We start from the raw sequence: 18,941 nt of genomic DNA on the forward strand, positions 1-18,941 counted from the left end.
AGGATGGGAGACCACCCAGGTTAGGCCAGGAGGAGGGGCCAAGGGGATGGTGAAAGGGCAGCAGGGAAGGACTAAGGCAGGACTTCCCTCAGACCCTCCCCCTCCCTCCCTCCCTCCCTCCCTCCCTTCCTTCCTTCCTTCCTTCCTTCCTTCCTTCCTTCCTTCCTTCCTTCCTTCCTTCCTTCGAACAGAGTGATGGGAAAATATTTGAGATGAGGGAGGGAGAAAAACAGGCAAGAAACGCAGCTGGGGAAGTGTCATCCTTCATGAGGAATGAAGAAATGTACCATCGCCTGGAAGTGGCCAGCACATGGCCCTTTCATCACAGCGCCGAGAGGCTGAGCCGGGTGGCACAAATCTGAAGAGAATCACAACGCTGCCCAGCCCCTAGCCTGCCCGAAGTAGGTAGGGCCATGTGCTGGCCACTTCCAGGCGATGGTGCATTTCTTCATTCCTCACAAAGGGTGATACCTCCCCATCGTGCACCCAGGGGGCAGGGCTGATGCGGCAGGGGCCAGTCCCTCACTGTTTCCAGATGGCCTTGTGGAGCTAAGACTGAATGTATTTCAGCATAGATGACCACCACAAAATTGTACATTGGCTCCTGGCCGGCCTGGGCCAGAGCCAAGGCAGTGGAGGCCGTTCCCTCACTGTTTCCAGGATGGCTTCACGGGCCACATGACACCACTTTGCGGGCCGGATCTGGCCCCCGGGCCTTGTGTTTGACATGTCTGATCTAGATGGAGAGTGATAGAAGCAAAGGCAAATGTCAAGCACCGGGGAAAATCAGGAGATTCAGGCAATTCAGATGAGTATAAAGATTTATTGCAAGCTTAAGCTCTTGACAAGAATCTGACCAACTAGCAGTCAAGGGAAATGAGTGGGAGATAAGAGAGTCATTCAAGGTGGGCTGGACTTAGATCTCTTGCAGGCATGCAGGGACTCGTGACTTATGATGCGTTTGACTCCTCCCTCAGGCTCAGTCTGGTCATCTCCAATGTCAACATTTTAAACAAATGCCATATTTTGGAAGTGACTGCTGTTTCCAAGCAGAAACAGAGTTCTATTACAAAAGGAAAAAAAAATAAACATTTATTGGAAAGTGAGCGAAAGGGTTTTAATGTTTGTCTGTATCTAATGGGCTTTCAACTTTTCCCACCTAGGAAATATGAGATTGAAGCAAAGAGAAAACTGGAAGAAGAAGAAAGGAAAAAAAGAGAGGATGAAGAAAGAAAAATTCAGGTGAGCCTGGATAAAAATTTATTGTGCTGCATTTTCCATACCTTGATTCACAGATATAATGGGCTGTGCACATGTATGGGATGTGATGACTTGGGCTTATTCTGATTCCCGGGATGTGTGTGTGTGTGTCTTCAAACCATCCTTGCATTCTCACCACAACTTTTTGGATGATCCAACTAGACATACTGCCACCAACTATTTTACTCCAGAGAAATCTGGAGGGAGTGGAAAGTGGCAATAGCAACAGCAATACCACTTAGACTTATATACCACTTCATAGTGCTTTACAGCCCTCTCTAAGCGGTTTACAGAGTCAGCATTATTGCCCTCAACAATCTGGGTCCTCATTTTACTAACCTTAGGACGGAAGGCTGAGTCAACCTTTAGCTGGTCAGGATCGAACTCCTGGTAATGGGCAGAGTCAGCCTTCGTTATTGCATTCTAACCAATGTGCCACCCTGGCAATCCCTTTATATTATATGTTATTGATGATGAATTATAAAATCTAACTGGGAGTGGTCAGAATTCAATGCCTTTTGTGTATACTTAATGATTAATACATACAGTGCCAACAACTGAAGAAGTGAACCTAATTTTCTGTTTGTTTCTTGCCCAGGGATTTTTCTTGGTTATGTCAGTCCTGTATGCCTTCGTATAGAAATCTGTAAAACATGCTTTGCCAAGCCTGGGCAATAACTTTTTAGTAGACTTCCTTCCAGTCTCAGTAGCAAAGCAGATGTTCCTTTCTGTCGAGTTTTCTCTCAGGCCATATTTAGTCAGCTTTTCTTTTGATGAATGCTACACTGAGTAATCTAAAACAGAGATCTGCATAAGAAAACATCCGTAGCAAAAAAGAAAGATTACATGGTAATATCATGATCAGAATAAATTGTGATGCCAGCTCATCATTCTAGGAAGCCTGCTAGGATAACTTCATGTATTTGCTCTTGGAAAAAGGAAGTTCAAGTGAAATTTTCAGACTGTATCAGCACAAATGTTTTGGCACACCATTGCCTGAGTCTTAAGCTGTCAGTTTCATAATTTCCATAAGATGTACAAAGTTCATGCATTAGAAGTAGGAGCCTGCAGAACATTACAATATTCTCTACAATTTTACCACTTAAGCCAATTAAATATATCATCTTAGGATGAATCTGCCTTTCAGTACAATAAAAAAACAATTCCCTTATGCTGCCATTCTGAAACTAACCCCAAAGCATATTTTGAGGCCAAGTGTCTGAGATGGCCTTGAGGTAATGCCACAGTCAGAATAATCATATTCCTTAGGCAGGTGTTGACAATATAGGATAATTTTTAAAGTAGAGAATGGATGGGTGCGTGCCCAGTGAGATTATCAGAGTTGTGTTAGGATCACCCCTTTGCCCAATGGCAGCACCTGATGGGTTCAGCTGCCTACTGCTTAGAAACTATTCCTGTTAGGGCTTCAGAAGTATTGGTTAGTCTGCCAGATGATACCTTTACAGTCCAGTCAACAATAACAAAAAGGAAGTTGCTGTTCTGGCCACTCTTGCCAACTGTAAAAGCAGGAAAAAAAGCAGATGATCAGAAGGGGAATTGGCTACAGGAGAATTAGCCCAACAGATTCTGTTGTCCATGCCCCCTTCAGATCTCATGGTACTTTTTCCTTGATTCATTATGTAGATATATATATATGCATTTTTGTCAATGTCATGATCAGAAGCTATCAGAATAAAAGAGCTGAAAGGGATCTTGGAAATCTTGTAGTCCAGTTCCCTGCTTAAGTGGGAGGCCCTTATAGCATTCTGAACAAATGACTGTCCAGTCTCTGAATTCACAAGCATTTTAATTTTTTTAAAACAAAGACTCTATTTTGGTTTTCAGTATGCAGTTCTAATTCATTCCTGCATTAAGATTTTGCTTCTATCACTAAACCTTAGTCTCCTACATATATTAGCCCCTCCTAATATATGTCCAGTCTCTGAACTTCCTTCCTTCCTTCCTTCCTTCCTTCCTTCCTTCCTTCCTTCCTTCCTTCCTTCCTTCCTTCCTTCCTTCCTTCCTTCCTTCCTTCCTTCCTGTAAATTTTAATCTGCTTTATCGAAAACAATTTTCTGAGCATAGCTCTAGGAACTGCAGCATTAAAGGATTTAATTTTTCTCATCTTTCAGTAGCTCTGATTATTTATCTACCTCAGTGGACATAGGGATTTTAATTATTATCAGAAGTAGTGAGCTGAGTTACTGAGTCCACTTACCACTCCAAAAAAAGTATTTAGCTAACAACTGTGTTACTTTTCAGCACCTTTCCAGAGGCGGACCAATACACAGGAAAACATTAAAAATCTTGAGCCAAGAGATTTATTTATTTAGCTAAGTACATGCTACTTTACAGTTTGAATAAATATTCAGACACAGTGTAGTAGGCAACATACTACATAATCAAAATAAGAAATATAATAAAAATATGGTATTAACAAAAGTTACAAAATAAAATATTTTGAGATATTGACCATCTGATATTTTATGGATGATGCAGAAAAATCTCTACCCTCCCGAATTTGAAGTCAGGGTTGTTTCTGATATAGTTAGTCTATTTTATAGTTTGTAGCAGTCAGACTGGACTCCTTAAAGTATCTTTTGGATTAAATTAGCTTTAGGGTAAACTAAGAGACTCCTGTGTAAACAGGTCTCAGTGCCTGGCCAACTTGTTTGATGTTGGTATTCAGAGAGCAGAGGAACTGCAGGGAATGCAAGGCTACAGCACGAAATAATAATAATAATAATAAAAACAGAAGACAATGGCAAGTTTTTCTTCAAGAAGTTTTTTCCCCTATTTAATGGAGGAGTTAAAATTGACTTGAAGGAGACTTTACCTTTTAAGATTGTTTGAACCTTAGTTTGCTTCATCTGTGGTTATAATGAACTATGACTGAATAGCAGTAACCATTTTTACACAATTGGCCTAGATTGTAACTGCAAACCACAAAGTGGTGTTTCTTAAGATGTTCTCCTAGACTACAAGTTCCAAAAATCCTAGTTGCGTGGCTTCTAGTGTGCTATATGGGATCTAGCATCACTAGACAGTCCGTCTACCAATGGGAAAAATAGACATTTCAGTTAAATTATCTTTTCCATGGCTCTGCAGGCTGAAGTTGAGGCTCAGCTGGCCAGAGAACGCGAAGAAGCGAGTCAGCAACAAACCATTTTCGAACAAGAGCGTAGAGATCATGAGCTGGCTCTGCGAATTGCCCAAAGTGAAGCTGAGCTCATCAACGATGAGGCTCAGCTGGACCCAAGTTTGCGCAGGTATTGTACTTTATCGGTTATGCTGCTGGAAAAGGCAGTTGTATAATAAGCTGCATAATAATGATGATGATAACGAGAACACTGTCATTAAATTAAGCAAACATGATGCTGCATGTCTTCCTGTATTTGAACACTCACAATCTGGAGGCTACTCTACACCACAGCTTTCCTCAATCTTCTGCCAGCAGCTGCTCAGATTCCCAACAAGGATAGCTTTTAGCCATTGCTGTAAGCAATTCTGGATGTCGTGTTTTGAGTTCCAGAAAATCTGGAGGGTGCCAATATGGGAAAGCTGCTATAACAGATGTTGCTTAGGCATCTGTGCTAGCTGTCTCTTTCAAAGATTTGGGAGCATAGTTCAGAAAACGGTTTCTGAACTTTGTGGAAAGAGTAAAAAGGTAAAAAAAAATTTATTTTAAAGAATTTTGCTATGCCTCTCCATCCCAGTTCAGTCTAAATGAGGGATCTCAGAACTTGGCAACTTTCTGAGAATTCTGAAATCCACAAGTCTTATAGCTGGCAAGTCTGGAGTCCCTTGGTCAAATAGTGTCCTTTGATACTGTGTTACAAGCAGTGAAAGGATTTGCCATTTGAGAATTTTCCTTATTGACCCATATTGGTGTGGTTTAATTCCACTTTAGCTCCTCATAAATTGCTCCTCAAGAAGAATTAATACTGGGATTCATACATCAAGTTTGGAAGAGGTTTGTTTATTGAATTAAATCACGTTTGGCTGGATTCACCCAACATGCATATCAAATACCAAACAGATCACATTCTTTATTAGTATGGAAAGCTATCTAACATTTAGACTGCCTTATTTATTATTTTTGTTATGCTTGCAGCACTAAAAGGCAGATCAGCGTCATATCAAAAATGAGACAGCATTTTCTTGTTCAGGGAATGTTTTTCCTCCCTCCCTCCTTCCTCTCTCCCTCCCTGCCTGCCTAGAATAAACCATATGAGCACATGCATTCTTTCCTAGTTTCCTAGATGTTCTCCCAAACACTTGGCCTAGGAAGCAGCTTCTTTTTAAGCAGATATGTTTATATAGGTATTTATTTATTTTTCTGTTGGGTTTGAGTAGAATTTCACCATCATTGAGTTTTGTTTGATGGAAGCCATAGCTTGGGATTGAAACGAGATGGGTTCCTAGTGCCTCTATTCTGTGATGTTCATGGTGAGTCTTGAAGCCAATCCCCTTCTTACGGTGTGAAGTACCTTATGGGATGATTGTGGACCTTTAATGGTGGTGAGAGAAAGGAAAAGTCAGTGGATCTATCACTTAACAACTTAAATAAATAATACCACTTGTTGAAATCAGATTTCTGGTGATCTTGTAAGAACATCATTTTGTATCCAGGATGATCTTGTAATGTAGTAGATCAGTGTCCAATTTGGGAGAGCTTCAGGCTAACCGAAATATGTTCTGTTTGCAGACTCAGTGGAACAAGGTGTCAAATGACTGCGTATGAAAACTTTTTTTTCCCTTTTGGGACTTTCTATAAAAATTGAGAGCGGGAGGGTAAAATTATTCTAATGTTCACTTTAAAAGCAACTTGCAAAATAATTCACTTTAATTTTTCCTAATTAATCACGATTTGAGCATGCAACCAATACAATCCATTTGAGTATCACTCTATCAGATCAATTATATGTAGGTGCAAGTTCTTGTGATTTAAATATTGCATACTTGAAAGGTTATACATACAAAGAACTGGTTAATTCAGAGTATTTATTATACTATGTATCAGTTAATATTGTTAAAATAATGCATTAAATCTTGTATCCTAACTCCCTAACATACATTCCTCATGTTTTTATAGGGAACAAATGGCCATAGAAATGTCAGAATGCTTATCTAGGTGGGTGTAACTGATTGCCAGAAAGAAATCAGTCTAATCACCAAATGCAATAACTATAAGATAAATTAAAAGACAATTACTTTATAAATTATATATATGTGTATATGTATATTCTAATCAAGATTCATTCACTGCACCACTTTAGTACCAATTTCCTTTCTAATTCACTATGAATTGCATGAATAGAAATTACTGTTTGATAAAGTTTTGCCATTATTTTGATCTAGGCATAATCATTCTGCTTTTTAAAAAAACTGCATTATCAAGCATCCCAAAATTTAGAATTCTTAATTCCCCAGCATCAGTCCCTTGCACACAGAGAACTTTTGTTGTTGTTAGCTGCGAAGTCGTGTCCGACCCATCGCGACCCCATGGACAACATTCCTCCAGGCCTTCCTGTCCTCTACCATCTTCTGGAGTCCATTTAAACTCACGCCTACTGCTTCAGTAACTCCATCCAGCCACCTCATTCTCTGTTGTCCCCGGTCTTTACATAATGTGTCCGTTTGGTTTTTTGAAAACTGTTTAAAAATTTGAGTTGTTTCAGATGGCATTTATGATTAGTTTGTAAATTAATAATTTACAATCTAAATTTCCTTTTCTCTTAAGTAAGTATGCCTTAAGAAGCATGCCATGGATGTCACCAATCTTTGCACCTATCTTTTTTGATGACAATCTTTGCACCTATCTTTTTTGATGACTCCTCCTTTCCTCTTTGCATTCATGACCTCACTTGTTTCTTTCTTGAATATTTCTGTATTTTTTGTTTCTTTGGATGTGTTTAGGGGACCTTCAGTCCAAGCTAACAAAGCTGCAGCTGGCATTAAAAAGCATGACCTTAGCAAGTGGAAGTATGCAGACCTGCGAGATACAATCAATACCTCTTGTGGTGAGTGTGGTCCTGTTTGGAATGGAGGGAATATCAGGATACATCAATATTTGGATTTCTTTTCTCTCATAGAAGTTCGAAAGCCTGAGTATATAAATGAAGTCCTTGATATGACTCAAAAAAAAAGACAGAAAGAAAGAAAAAAAAGAAAAATCAAGGCCTTGGATCACTAAATAATTCTTTATTCAGCTCTAAAGGAGAAAATGCCTTGAGCAAAGTTATTTCAAACAGCTCCATATGTCAAAAGAAAAGAAAGGCTGAAGCATTCAAAATTAAGTTACATGTAAGAACCAGCAGGGCTAATTAACTGAATATTATGCAAAGTCATTACATTCAAACTTAATCTAAAATGATTATTGCTAATGGCTTTTAAATAGTTTGCTTTGTCTATTGTCAATATCAAGCATTTACATTTAAAGTTATGTACCAACTTTAGCTGCAATTCATGGACCTAAAGGCTTTCACTCTTTCAAATGTCACTGGGAGTGTTGGGGATAAGAACCTGGAGGGCTGTATTCTGCCTATATGGCTTGTATCAGATGTTCCTAGCTTTTGCAGAGTTGTTTCTGGCAAACTCAAGATTGACAGATCCTGATTAACCAAGAAGCAACTTAAAAACATTGAAATCTTCTTTTTTTTCCAAGCTAGGATACTAGTTCAGATCCACCCTCGTATCCATTTTTTTTTCTGAAAAGGAAAAACGTGCCGATACTAAATTGGATGTGATATTAAATCTCCCAGTTAGGGATATGCCTTATACCTAATTAATCCATTAGTTTTTCTAGCCAGTATTATCAAGCTGTCTGGCAGTAGCTTTCCATCCCTCCTTGCAGACGATGGGGATTACACAGCGCAGGCAAAGCAAGTGCTGAGTTACTCAGCTCCTAAATAGGCAGCAGTTAGAAAAGTAGATGTTATATATTGCCTCACTGAGAGCCATTTTAGTGTAATAAATGCACTGGGGGAGAAAGTGTGAGACCACGAGTTCTGGTCCCACCTTGGACACAAAGCCAGCTGGATGACCTTGGGTCAGTTACTTTCCATCAGTCCTAGGAAAAATACTAGAACAAACCACTTCCAAAACTGTTGCTAAAAACACTTGTCCACGCAATCTCCAAGACTCACAGAGAGAGAGAGAGAGAGAGAGAGAGAGAGAGAGAGAGAGAGAGAGAGAGAGAGAGAGAGAGAGAGAGAGAGGAGAGAGAGAGAGAGAGCCAAATTGCCCCATTAATCAGGTTGAAATTGACAGCCCCCAAATCCTGATATTTCGGTATTGACTATTTCAGAGCTTGGCACGATGTGTATGTATGTGTGTGTGTGGGGGGGGGGGGGAAGGGTTATAGAAAATCAGAAAAAACACACTTTTGTTTGATTTTTCCAACTTCTGAGGCTGCAGTTTTCTCTGTACCAGGTAACTTAACGCAGGTTCAGTTGGATAGGGATCTAATGGCTGTGCTCTCTGTACCTAAGCCCTCTTTTCCACAGGTATATGCTAATCTAGCAGGAAGGGTGGACCAATTGGGCTGAGTCTCACACTTGAAGGGAATCCAAAATTTAGACAACAGAGGGGTGTGTCGGTATGCTCGTTTACTTCAACAAAATAAAATAAAGTTTCTGATGTGTCAGATACAAACAAACACACATATCATTATGAGCTGGAGCCTCAAAAGTTGGAGGAGGCCTTGGTTTTTCTTGATCTCTGAGAGAGCCTGGCAAATAGCAGAATAATTAGATATATTTGAAAATAACAACATGGATATTTTATGAATGTCAGCTTTAGAAAATACCCCTTCCTTCCCCCCCCACAAGTTACCTGTATATACTGTACGTGTGTCATATTGTAAATATAAGGAGCTGTAAACTATTTTTTCCCATGTCAACAAATTCATAAACATATTCATCTATCTGCTTTTCTCACTTGTTTCTCACTTATTCCATCCCTGGTGCTTTTCCTGGATCAAAGATATTGAATTGCTGGCAGCTTGCAGAGAAGAGTTTCACAGGCGCCTTAAGGTTTATCATGCTTGGAAGGCCAAAAACAAGAAACGTAATGTTGACATGGAACAGCGGGCTCCCAAATCAGTGACTGATTATGGTAAGAGAAAATCTTAATTTAATCCTTCCTTTCCTCCTCCCCCTCCCCACAAAAGTCTTTCTGTGGAGGGGAAGTGTCCTTGTGAGCAAAAGTGCCTAGAGAATACTGAGAAGCTTGACTAAATTGTCTCATGGGCAGCGTCCTAATCCAGTAGCATTGTATGGTTTGCAAGTTGAGATAGTGTCAGTTCTAGGAGAGAGATGAAAAGCCAGGCTAAATATGATGGACTAAATGAAGGAAGCTAGTAATAAAGTATTGCTATTTAGAAAGAAGTAATAGCAGTATATTGCTAATTTAGTAGTAATTGGTGCTTAACTAAGAACCACCCAGTTGTTTGTAGCTTTGCTTTGCTACAAGCTGGGTGATTCTTAATTTCTTCTTATCACAATAGTTTAAATAAAAGTCAGATGGCCCACCAAGCTTGTCAGGAGCCATTGAAAAGGTTTCTGCTATTTCAGCAAACCAAATTAAGGAGCCATGTGACTTGTATCAGATAGTACACGGGTTAGCCAAATGGACTTTTCTTAAGAAATGACTTGATCTTTGTTGTACATGTAGCTGAGACAGAGTTTGATTTTTGGGAGCAGAGAATTATCTCAAGCAGCTAGACCAGATTGCTTAGATTCTGAGACTGAATATTAGGAGAATGGGAACCAGGCCGTTTCTGTTGAAAAAAATCCAAGGTTGATCTAATCCAGCATTCTATGTAGGAAGTCTGTAAGCAGGACAGGAGCAAATAACACATTTTCCCTTGTGTTTCTTAAGAACTGCTAGCTATTTCAAGGTACATAGATTCTATAATAGATGTAATATATAGTCATCGTATCGAATAGCCCTTGAGATAATGAGAGACCACCTTAGGCAGCCAGAAGTAAGTTATTAAAGTTATTGTCTTCCTTTGTAATTTTTCCTAGATGGCATTACATTACGTACAATTGTATGTAAATGATGGAATTATTACGCCCATGCACGCGCACACACACACACACACACACCGTATTTTCCGGCGTATAAGACGACTGGGCGTATAAGACGACCCCCTACATTTCCTGTTAAATTATAGGGTTTGGGCTATACTCGCCGTATAAGACTACCCCTCTTCCAATGCACACCAAATAAAAATTAAAAAACATCAGATTTGATTTTAATATGGTAATTTTAATTCAAATGCTTATGACATGCAGGTACTTAGTAGGAAAACTGTCACTTATAAACATAAGGCTGTTTGTCATCAAACATGTAAACATAAAACAGTGCAAGTGGATTAAACTTAATAATAATAATAATAATAATAATAATAATAATAATAATAATAATAATAATAATAATAATAATAATAATAATAATAATAATAATAATAATAAGTTGGAAGGGACCTTGGAGGTCATCTAGTCCAACCGCCTGCTAAGGCAGGAAACCCTATACCATTTCAGACAAATGGCTGTCCAGTCTCTTCTTAAAAACTTCCAGTGTTGGAGCATTCACCACTTCTGGAGTCAGGTTTTTCCACTGGTTAATTGTTCTAACTGTCAGGAAGTTTCTCCTTAGTTCTAGGGTTGCTTCTCTCCTTGACTAGTTTCCATCCATTGCTTCTTGTCCTGCTTTCAGGTGCTTTGGAGAATAGCTTGCCTCCCTCTTCTTTGTGGCATCCCCTGAGATATTGGAACACTGCTATCATGTCACCCCTCACCCTTCTCTTCGTTAAACTACACATACCCAATTCCAGCAACCATTCCCTATTTTCCTAATTCACTTTTTCACTTTTCCTAATTCACTCTAAAGCTTTCCCTGCGCAGAGCCTTAAGTAACACCAGCTGCCTGCAATTAGTGCAGGTTCACATCCCACCAGGCTCAAGGTTGACTCAGCCTTCCATCCTTCCGAGGTAGGTAAAATGAGGACCCAGATTGTTGGGGGCAATAAGCTGACTTTGTAATAATGCTGCTTGTGGGGGGGTGGTGAAAGCCCTAATAAGCAGGCATATACATAGAATGAAGGCTATTGCTAAGCACATTGATTTGTGCTTTAAATTGTAAGCCGCCCTGAGTCTTCGGAGAAGGGCGGGATATAAATGGGATTAAAAAAAAAAGACCAAATGGGAGATCCACTCCAGGTTTTCCAGCCAGCCCGCCCAGTTCCTGAGTCAAATGTGTCCTTAGAGCTAAGCAGCTGCTCTGACTGCTGCATTCCCCACCTGCCTTTCAAGTTGGGATAGACTACAGCTGCTCTTCAACTTTAGAAGGAAAGACGCCCAGACCCCAGCCTGTAAAAAATCACAGACTGCAGCTTCTTCTCCAATGGGTCCCACTTTCCCTGCGCAGACTAAATGGGAGATCCGCTCCAGGTTTTCCAGCCAGCCTGGAAAATATATGTATATATGTGTGTGTGTGTGTGTGTGTGATGTAAGTCACAACAATAGAAAAACACAGTCTGCTTAAAATAATACTACACAAACATTAGCTGTTGTCATGTTTTAATTGAACATAAGATGGAAACATTCACAGTGCAGGGTGGAAAAGTATGTGAACCTTTGGACTTAATAACTGGTTGACCCTCCTTTGGCAGCAATAACCTCAACCAAACGTTTCCTGTAGTTACAGATCAGACCTGCACAATGATCTGGAGTAATTTTGGACCACTCCTCTGCACAAAACTGTTTCAGTGTAGCAATATTCTTGGGATGTCTGGTGTGAATCGCTCTCTTAAGGTCATGCCACAGCATTTCAATCGGGTTGAGGTCAGGACTCTGACTGGGCCACTCCAGAAGGCGTATTCTGTTCTGTTGAAGCCATTGTTTTGTTGAATTACTTGTATGCTTTGGGTCATTGTCCTGTTGCATCACCCATCCTCTGCGAAGCTTCAGTTGGCGGACAGATGGTCGTACGTTTTCCTGCAAAATGTCCTGATAAACTCTGGAATTCATTTTCCCATCAATGACAACAATCCGTCCAGGCCCTGAGGCAGCAAAGCAGCCCCAAACCATCATGCTCCCTCTGCCATATTTTACAGTGGGGATGAAGTTTTGATGTTGGTGTGCTGTGCCTTTTTTTCTCCACCCATAGTGTTGTGTGTTTTTCCCAAACAACTCAATTTTGGTTTCATCTGTCCACAGTATATTTTGCCAGTAGTGCTGTGGAACATCCAGGTGCTCTTTTGCAAACTTCAAACGTGCTGCAATATTTTTTTTGGACAGCAATGGCTTCCTCCGTGGTGTCCTCCCATGTACTCCATTCTTGTTTAATGTTTTCCTTATTATAGATGTGTCAACAAAAATGTTAGCATGTGCCAGAGATTTCTGTAGGTCTTTAGCTGACACTGTAGGATTCTTCTTTACCTCATTAAGCATTATGCGCTGTGCTCTTGCAGTCATTTTTACAGGACAACCACGCCTAGGGAGAGTAGCAACAGTGCTAAATTTTCTCCATTTATAGACAGTCTGTCTTACCGTGGACACATGAACATCAAGGCTTTTGGAGATACTTTTGTAACCCTTTCCAGCTTCATGCAAGTCAACTCTTCTTGATCGTAGGTCTTCTGAGAGCTCTTTTCTGCGAGGCATGGTTCACATCAGACAGTGCTTCTTGAGACCAGTAAACCCAAAACAGGTGTGTGTTTTTAAAGGGCAGGACAGCTGTCAGCAACACATCCAATATCATCACACTGCTTGGAGTCAAGGTTGGCTCACTCCTGGCTCCAATTACCTCTTGGAGAAGTCATTAGGCTAGGGGTTCACATACTTTTTCCACCATGCACTGTGAATGTTTACATGTTATGTTCAATTAAAACATGACAACAGCTAATGTTTGTGTAGTATTATTTTAAGCAGACTGTGTTTTTCTATTGTTGTGACTTACATGACGTTTAGAGCGCATTTTATGGCCAATTCATGCAAAACTCCCCGTAATCCCAAAGGGTTCACATACTTTTTCTTGCAACTGTATATATGTGTTTGTGTGTGTGTGTGATTGTGTATGTATGTATGTGTATGTGTATGTATATGTATATGTATATGTATATGTATATGTAGGGCTTTTTTTCTCATAGAACGCTCAGAACGGAGTTCCAGCACCTTTTTTGGATGGAACCTTGTAGGGTAGGCAAGGCGGGTTGTATGACATGTGTGAGTTCCAGCACCTTTTTCTTTTACAAAAAAAGCACTGTGTATATTTATATGTATATATATGTATATATATTGTGGCTGGTCATGGCCATCAAGACACAACTTATTGGACACCGAAAAAGGGAGTTTTCCCCATTGATCAATGGACTTATTTTCTCTCGCATGCTCAGTATTAAATTTTGTTTTCAGATTTTGCACCATTTTTGAACAACTCAAGTAAGTGGGGGGATTATTTCATCTAATTTGAAAAAAGGGGGGAAAAACAGAAGCCACTTTACTAATAATAACACCATAATTGTGTTTTGCTACAGTTACATTATATTTGTCCTTTAGAAGCATTCATATGGTCTGTTTTTAATATAATTAAAGAATTGTTGGTAAAGACATTGGACAGCAGGAATGTTCACGCTCTTTTAAGAATTTTGGCGTTATTTACTGAAATGAATAATTTATTTCAATAAAAATATGTATACAGGTTTAATTTTAATTCCTTTCTTCTGCCAAGAGGAAATATTTTCCCTTGTAGCAAAACATTGAAATTGGTACTAATCAACTAACATTTGGAACAAAACCTAACACTTAGGAGCTTGTTTTAGGGAGGGGAAATCATTGCCTTTGTTATGAGGAAAGTGCTTTTCTTCACTCTGTTGATTATCTTTTGGGTGAGGGCAGCTATTCATAAGAATGAGGAAAAAAGACCTCTACATAAGAGCTCAAGATGGACACTGTCCTATATGTTAATTCAGGCAGTGGGTAGTCAGTCTCCATTAACTGCACAATACGGCCAGAGGATGTATTGAAAATGTTGAATTGCCTGGCAAATCGATTCATCAATTGAAAACCAATCCATTTTTAAGCATTTTTTAAAAAACAAATAAAAGTATATGGGGTATTGCTTAGGTTTGTGATGTCAAGTGATACATAATTATGACTAAAGGCTGGTTAATATGAAAAAGGTCTTTTTTGCCCATTTTCTTCTCATGGATGAGCTGCTTTAATGTCCACTGATACTAATGATGAGAAATATTTTAACAGATACTGCCTTTTATAGCAGGATAAACAAATGCTATTTTAGTATGTATAAACACAATATTTTGAACCCTTTTTTTCTTTTCCAGTAACCAACAGTTTATCTTGAAATAAGGAGGGCAAATAAGCACATTTGATGTGACTGGAGCTTCATCCCTCTTTATTCAACTAAAATCCAAAACCAGATTTATTATTTATAATTATTTAGCTCATAGTTAAATTATTCACTGTTAATTCCTTCCATAAACTGGAATAGAAAGAAAAGTGTACTCTCATGAATAGCTGAACTGTTTTTTCTGCAGTTGTCCACAACAACCTTGCATTTGAAATCTCCTATTTGAAACCTGAAAAGTCAGAAAATTCCCTTTCTTTCTGTTTTTAAGGTGAGCCTGTGCAGGGAATTGCGCCGCAGGTGTGCAAATGAAGTCAGAGATGCTGACATGAACTTGTAGTTTTAATAAATAAATGCATTTAATATCTATATTTACAGCAAATAAGATAGTCAGGCACACACTAACTAACATGAGGTAAATCGTCAGGTAAATCACAGAGCATACAGAGCACAGAGAAGAAAAAGATGGGGAAAAAAGGGAAACTCCCCCTTTACACCCACAGCGACCAATCATAACATAGATTACCTCATACAGGAATCAGCACTCTCCAACCAATCAACTATAACTGTGTGTTCTAGCCCATCACACACTTTATTGTTCTAGCTATTAAATTAAAAATCTTAACAGTCTGCAAATGACTCAAGTGCTTCTTTTTTCTCCATCTATAATGATACTTTATTCTTTATTTTTCTCCCAGGTTGGGAGACAATTTACTTTGCAAAAAATATGCTTTGAGAATTGTATTCCAGCACTATGTTACTCATTCGTTCATTCATTCATTCATTCATTCATTCAATTAATTTCCATAGCCACCCATCTGAGTCAATGATTCTGAGTGGCTTATGATTCAAAAATTGTAAAAACGTATTCATTGGACCTTTGCCATTGGGATTATAGTGTACTTTTAGTAATTTGGACTGTTCTTTCTTCTTTTGCCCAGCATACTTAACTTCATTGAATAGATTTCTCAGCTGTGATCCATGATCTAAACATTTGTTTCCATGGCTGAAATGAAATCCATGTTACTTCAAAAAAAAATGTTGTGGGCAATGGAAGATCTTCTTTCACTGTTTACTCTTTACAGAAAGTATTTTCTAATTTGTCTTTTCTGCACAGATTTTTTTAAAAAGGTGATGGTAGTGAAGACTGGTTTTGATCTTGGCTACAATTTTTAACTGTGGTTATTCCTTACAGCTCAGCAGAACCCAGTAAATCAGTTGTCTGTTAGACAGCAGCAGGAGATCGAAATGAACCGGCAACAGCGATATTTCAGAATTCCTTTCATCCGTCCGGCAGATCAATACAAGGATCCTCAGAATAAGAAAAAAGGCTGGTGGTATGCTCACTTTGATGGACCATGGATTGCTCGTCAAATGGAACTTCATCCTGATAAGCAACCCATTTTGCTAGTGGCTGGTTAGTATGTGTTTCATTTTCTGTTTTTTTTAAATGAAGTTGGAAAGGTAGGCTTTGTTTATTGACAAAATGTCCTAAAGGTAAATTTGAATTACAGTGCAAAGCAACGTATTGTTTTATTTTAAAAGATTGTCTTCACTTTCAGAAGAATCAGAAAAATAAAGCCCAAGTTCCTTTGGATAATAAGATGAATGGCACATAAATTTAATAAATAAAAATAAATCAAAAAGTGAATTTGCCAGCTTGTCCCTTGAGAGAAGTAGCAAGCAGTATATTAACATTTGTTTGTTTACTGGGTTTTGATACTCCAAAATTACTCTTAGAAATGTATATGTTATATGTAAAACATGATAAAAAATATGAAATCAGTGTCTTTCTTGATATGAAATGCATGTTCATCTGTGTAGGTTATTATTTTCTGCTATCAAAACTGGTTGTGATGCAAAGTTGATTTTTAGGTTACAACTTATTTTGTCAATCCACATTTCCTCTTGCATTATGGGTCTCAAAGATACCTAGTATTTGAGATAACAGGTGATTGGAGCATTAAATAAGCTGAATTAAAAGAATTTGGATAGTTGTAGGTTTCCTTCTCTAAAGGCAATAAGTTTAAGAAAGAAGCTAGTGCTTGTTATAGTTTTGTTCTCAATTTCCCATGTGTCCAAAACTAAAAGAGGAAGGCTTGCATTATAACTTTTGTGAAATCTGGGGTTTCCTTCATTCCAGGCAAGGATGACATGGAGATGTGTGAGCTGAGTCTTGAAGAAACTGGGCTGACTCGCAAGCGGGGTGCTGAAATTTTGCCACGGCAGTTTGAAGAGATTTGGGAACGCTGTGGTGGAATCCAGTATCTTCAAAATGCAATTGAGAGCAAACAAGCTCGGCCGACTTACGCAACTGCTATGCTGCAGAACTTATTGAAATAAATAGTTATTTTGCACCTTCTGAGTACAGAGGAACTTTTAACATTCCATAATCATGTAGAGATGTTTAATATAAACTGATTTTATTAATGTGTCAATTTTTAGTTTGTACTTTTGATGTCTTAATTTGTGCAGTGAGCTCATTCGTTCTCAAGATCTATTTTTTTCTTTCAGTCCACTATGTTGTTTGCTCTGGGCCAGCATGTGGTAATACCAATAATATTGTAATGTAGAGCAGAACTGGTAAATCTGTATCTCTTTCCTGTTGTGCCGGATTCCAACATATGTCAACCCTAGCTAACATAATTAGTGCTATGGGGTAAAAGTCCAGCAGTGGTTGGAGAACTAGAAACCCCCATCCCTGATGTAGCATTACACGCTACCAACATTAGTTTAGAACTACCCAAAGTGGCATTTTATCTTCTGTAACACACTTCCCAGATACTATCTGGAAAATGAGTTTCCACAAGGTAGAAGATGCAGTGTTTTCTTTACACTAGGCTAACTAGAACTGTGAGGCCTTAATATTCTTAACATTTATTGTACAGAAGTTAAAGTAGACTCCTATAAAGGTGAAAGACAACCCTTCAACATCACTTACAAACAAGCATTTTGGGAAAATGTGTCTTAAGGTAGATTGCTGAGTGTCATATACTGAATATAGAATAACTTGAGCCTGAAGTGCTTTAGCGATTCAGAACTGAAACGGCGTGATGCACTTTTAAGCAGTTGTGCATGTGTGTTTGTCTTCTTTTTTTAAACTGCTTTATTTTGTACAAAACAGGTTCCTTCAGACAATTCATGTTTAATTTTTTTGTCACAACTGTATTGGGAATCCTTTCTCAGTCAAAGTGAAATGTAATTCACAGAGATGGTTAGATATATTTGCAGCAGTATTCACAGCTGGAACCATCAAAGAAATGAACTCCATGAATTATGCCAGCAAAGTTGAATTTGAGTGTGGGGAGCTGGACTGTGTTGTCTTTCTAAACTTCACTGAAATGAATATGGATTAAGTGGGTTCTTTCTGGCTTCTGAAGAAATGGCGGAGCCCAGGCATTTCTCGTTACATCATGCTGCTTCAAATGGCTTAACTTCAAAGTGTTCAAGTTGTTTTTTCTCCTAATCTAATAGATCTTTTCTCATTGCTAATCTCCCAAATTCAGCTTTTGTGGGTCTTTTCTTCTTTTCTTTTTGGCAGGGTTTCCTTAACAGTAATTAAAATACTTACAGCAATTATTTCTTTCAGACAGTTTTAAAATTGCCTTTGGTTGATGTTGCAAAATAACCTAGTGTCAGCATTGATGTTATCATGGTTTTGGGATCTTTGGAGAAATTAAGAAATGTCACCTAATAATAATAATAATAATAAAAGTACAGACCACACTCGGAGAGACTTTCCTTTATTAGAGTAATTGCATTTCTCAGCTCTGATTTTTAAATCCTCAAATAAGAATTTAAAAAGAAGAATGAGCTGAGTTTATATTGACTCCTAAGTTTGGACCAGATTGGGTGTAAAAAAAAAGGCATATTCATAAATATTCTTACTATGTTTAAGATTGTTGAGATCATCAGTTTATGTATTCACATGTGTAAGTATCATTTTCAGATCCAAATGCACCAGTCCAAATGTAGGCAGGTTTGACAGCTTTAGGCTAAACTCAGTCTGTTGTCTACCCCAGGGGTCCCCAACCACCGGGCCGTGGCATGCCAGAAACCGGGCCACACAAACAAGTGAAACCCATTTGTGGAATGCAGACAGCACACAAAACCATTCCCCCTCTGGTCCGTGGAAAAACCTCTCTCCATAGAACCGGTCCCTGGTGCCGAAAAGGTTGGGAGCCGTTGGTCTACTCTACCCCATCAAGATGATCAATAGGAGCAGATTTGTCAAAACCACAAATATATTTCGCCAATGAAAAGCTCTTTAGCTTGCAGTAAGGATTTCTGCTCCTTTCCATTTC

At 38.7% G+C, this 18,941-nt stretch overlaps 1 protein-coding gene across 3 annotated transcripts in view; it reads left to right on the plus strand.

Annotated features, from left to right (window-relative positions):
* MYO6 (myosin VI) overlaps window positions 1–18,337 on the plus strand; it is a 121,043-nt gene extending 102,706 nt beyond the window's left edge. The window contains exons 27-35 of one of the 3 annotated variants that reach the window (XM_081314587.1): window positions 1,164–1,242; window positions 4,369–4,529; window positions 5,969–5,998; window positions 6,356–6,394; window positions 7,180–7,283; window positions 9,247–9,378; window positions 13,686–13,712; window positions 15,833–16,054; window positions 16,781–18,337. In XM_081314587.1, the coding sequence (XP_081170713.1) occupies window positions 1,164–1,242; window positions 4,369–4,529; window positions 5,969–5,998; window positions 6,356–6,394; window positions 7,180–7,283; window positions 9,247–9,378; window positions 13,686–13,712; window positions 15,833–16,054; window positions 16,781–16,980 (994 nt within the window). In that variant the 3' untranslated portion in view covers window positions 16,981–18,337. The remainder of the gene's footprint in view (window positions 1–1,163; window positions 1,243–4,368; window positions 4,530–5,968; window positions 5,999–6,355; window positions 6,395–7,179; window positions 7,284–9,246; window positions 9,379–13,685; window positions 13,713–15,832; window positions 16,055–16,780) is intronic. The other 2 variants (XM_081314588.1, XM_081314589.1) reach the window with 2 other exon arrangements.
* Window positions 18,338–18,941: the final 604 nt, after the last annotated feature.

The sequence above is a fragment of the Vipera berus genome (genome assembly GCF_964194415.1).
Source record: "Vipera berus genome assembly, chromosome: 1".
Lineage (NCBI taxonomy): Eukaryota > Metazoa > Chordata > Lepidosauria > Squamata > Viperidae > Vipera > Vipera berus.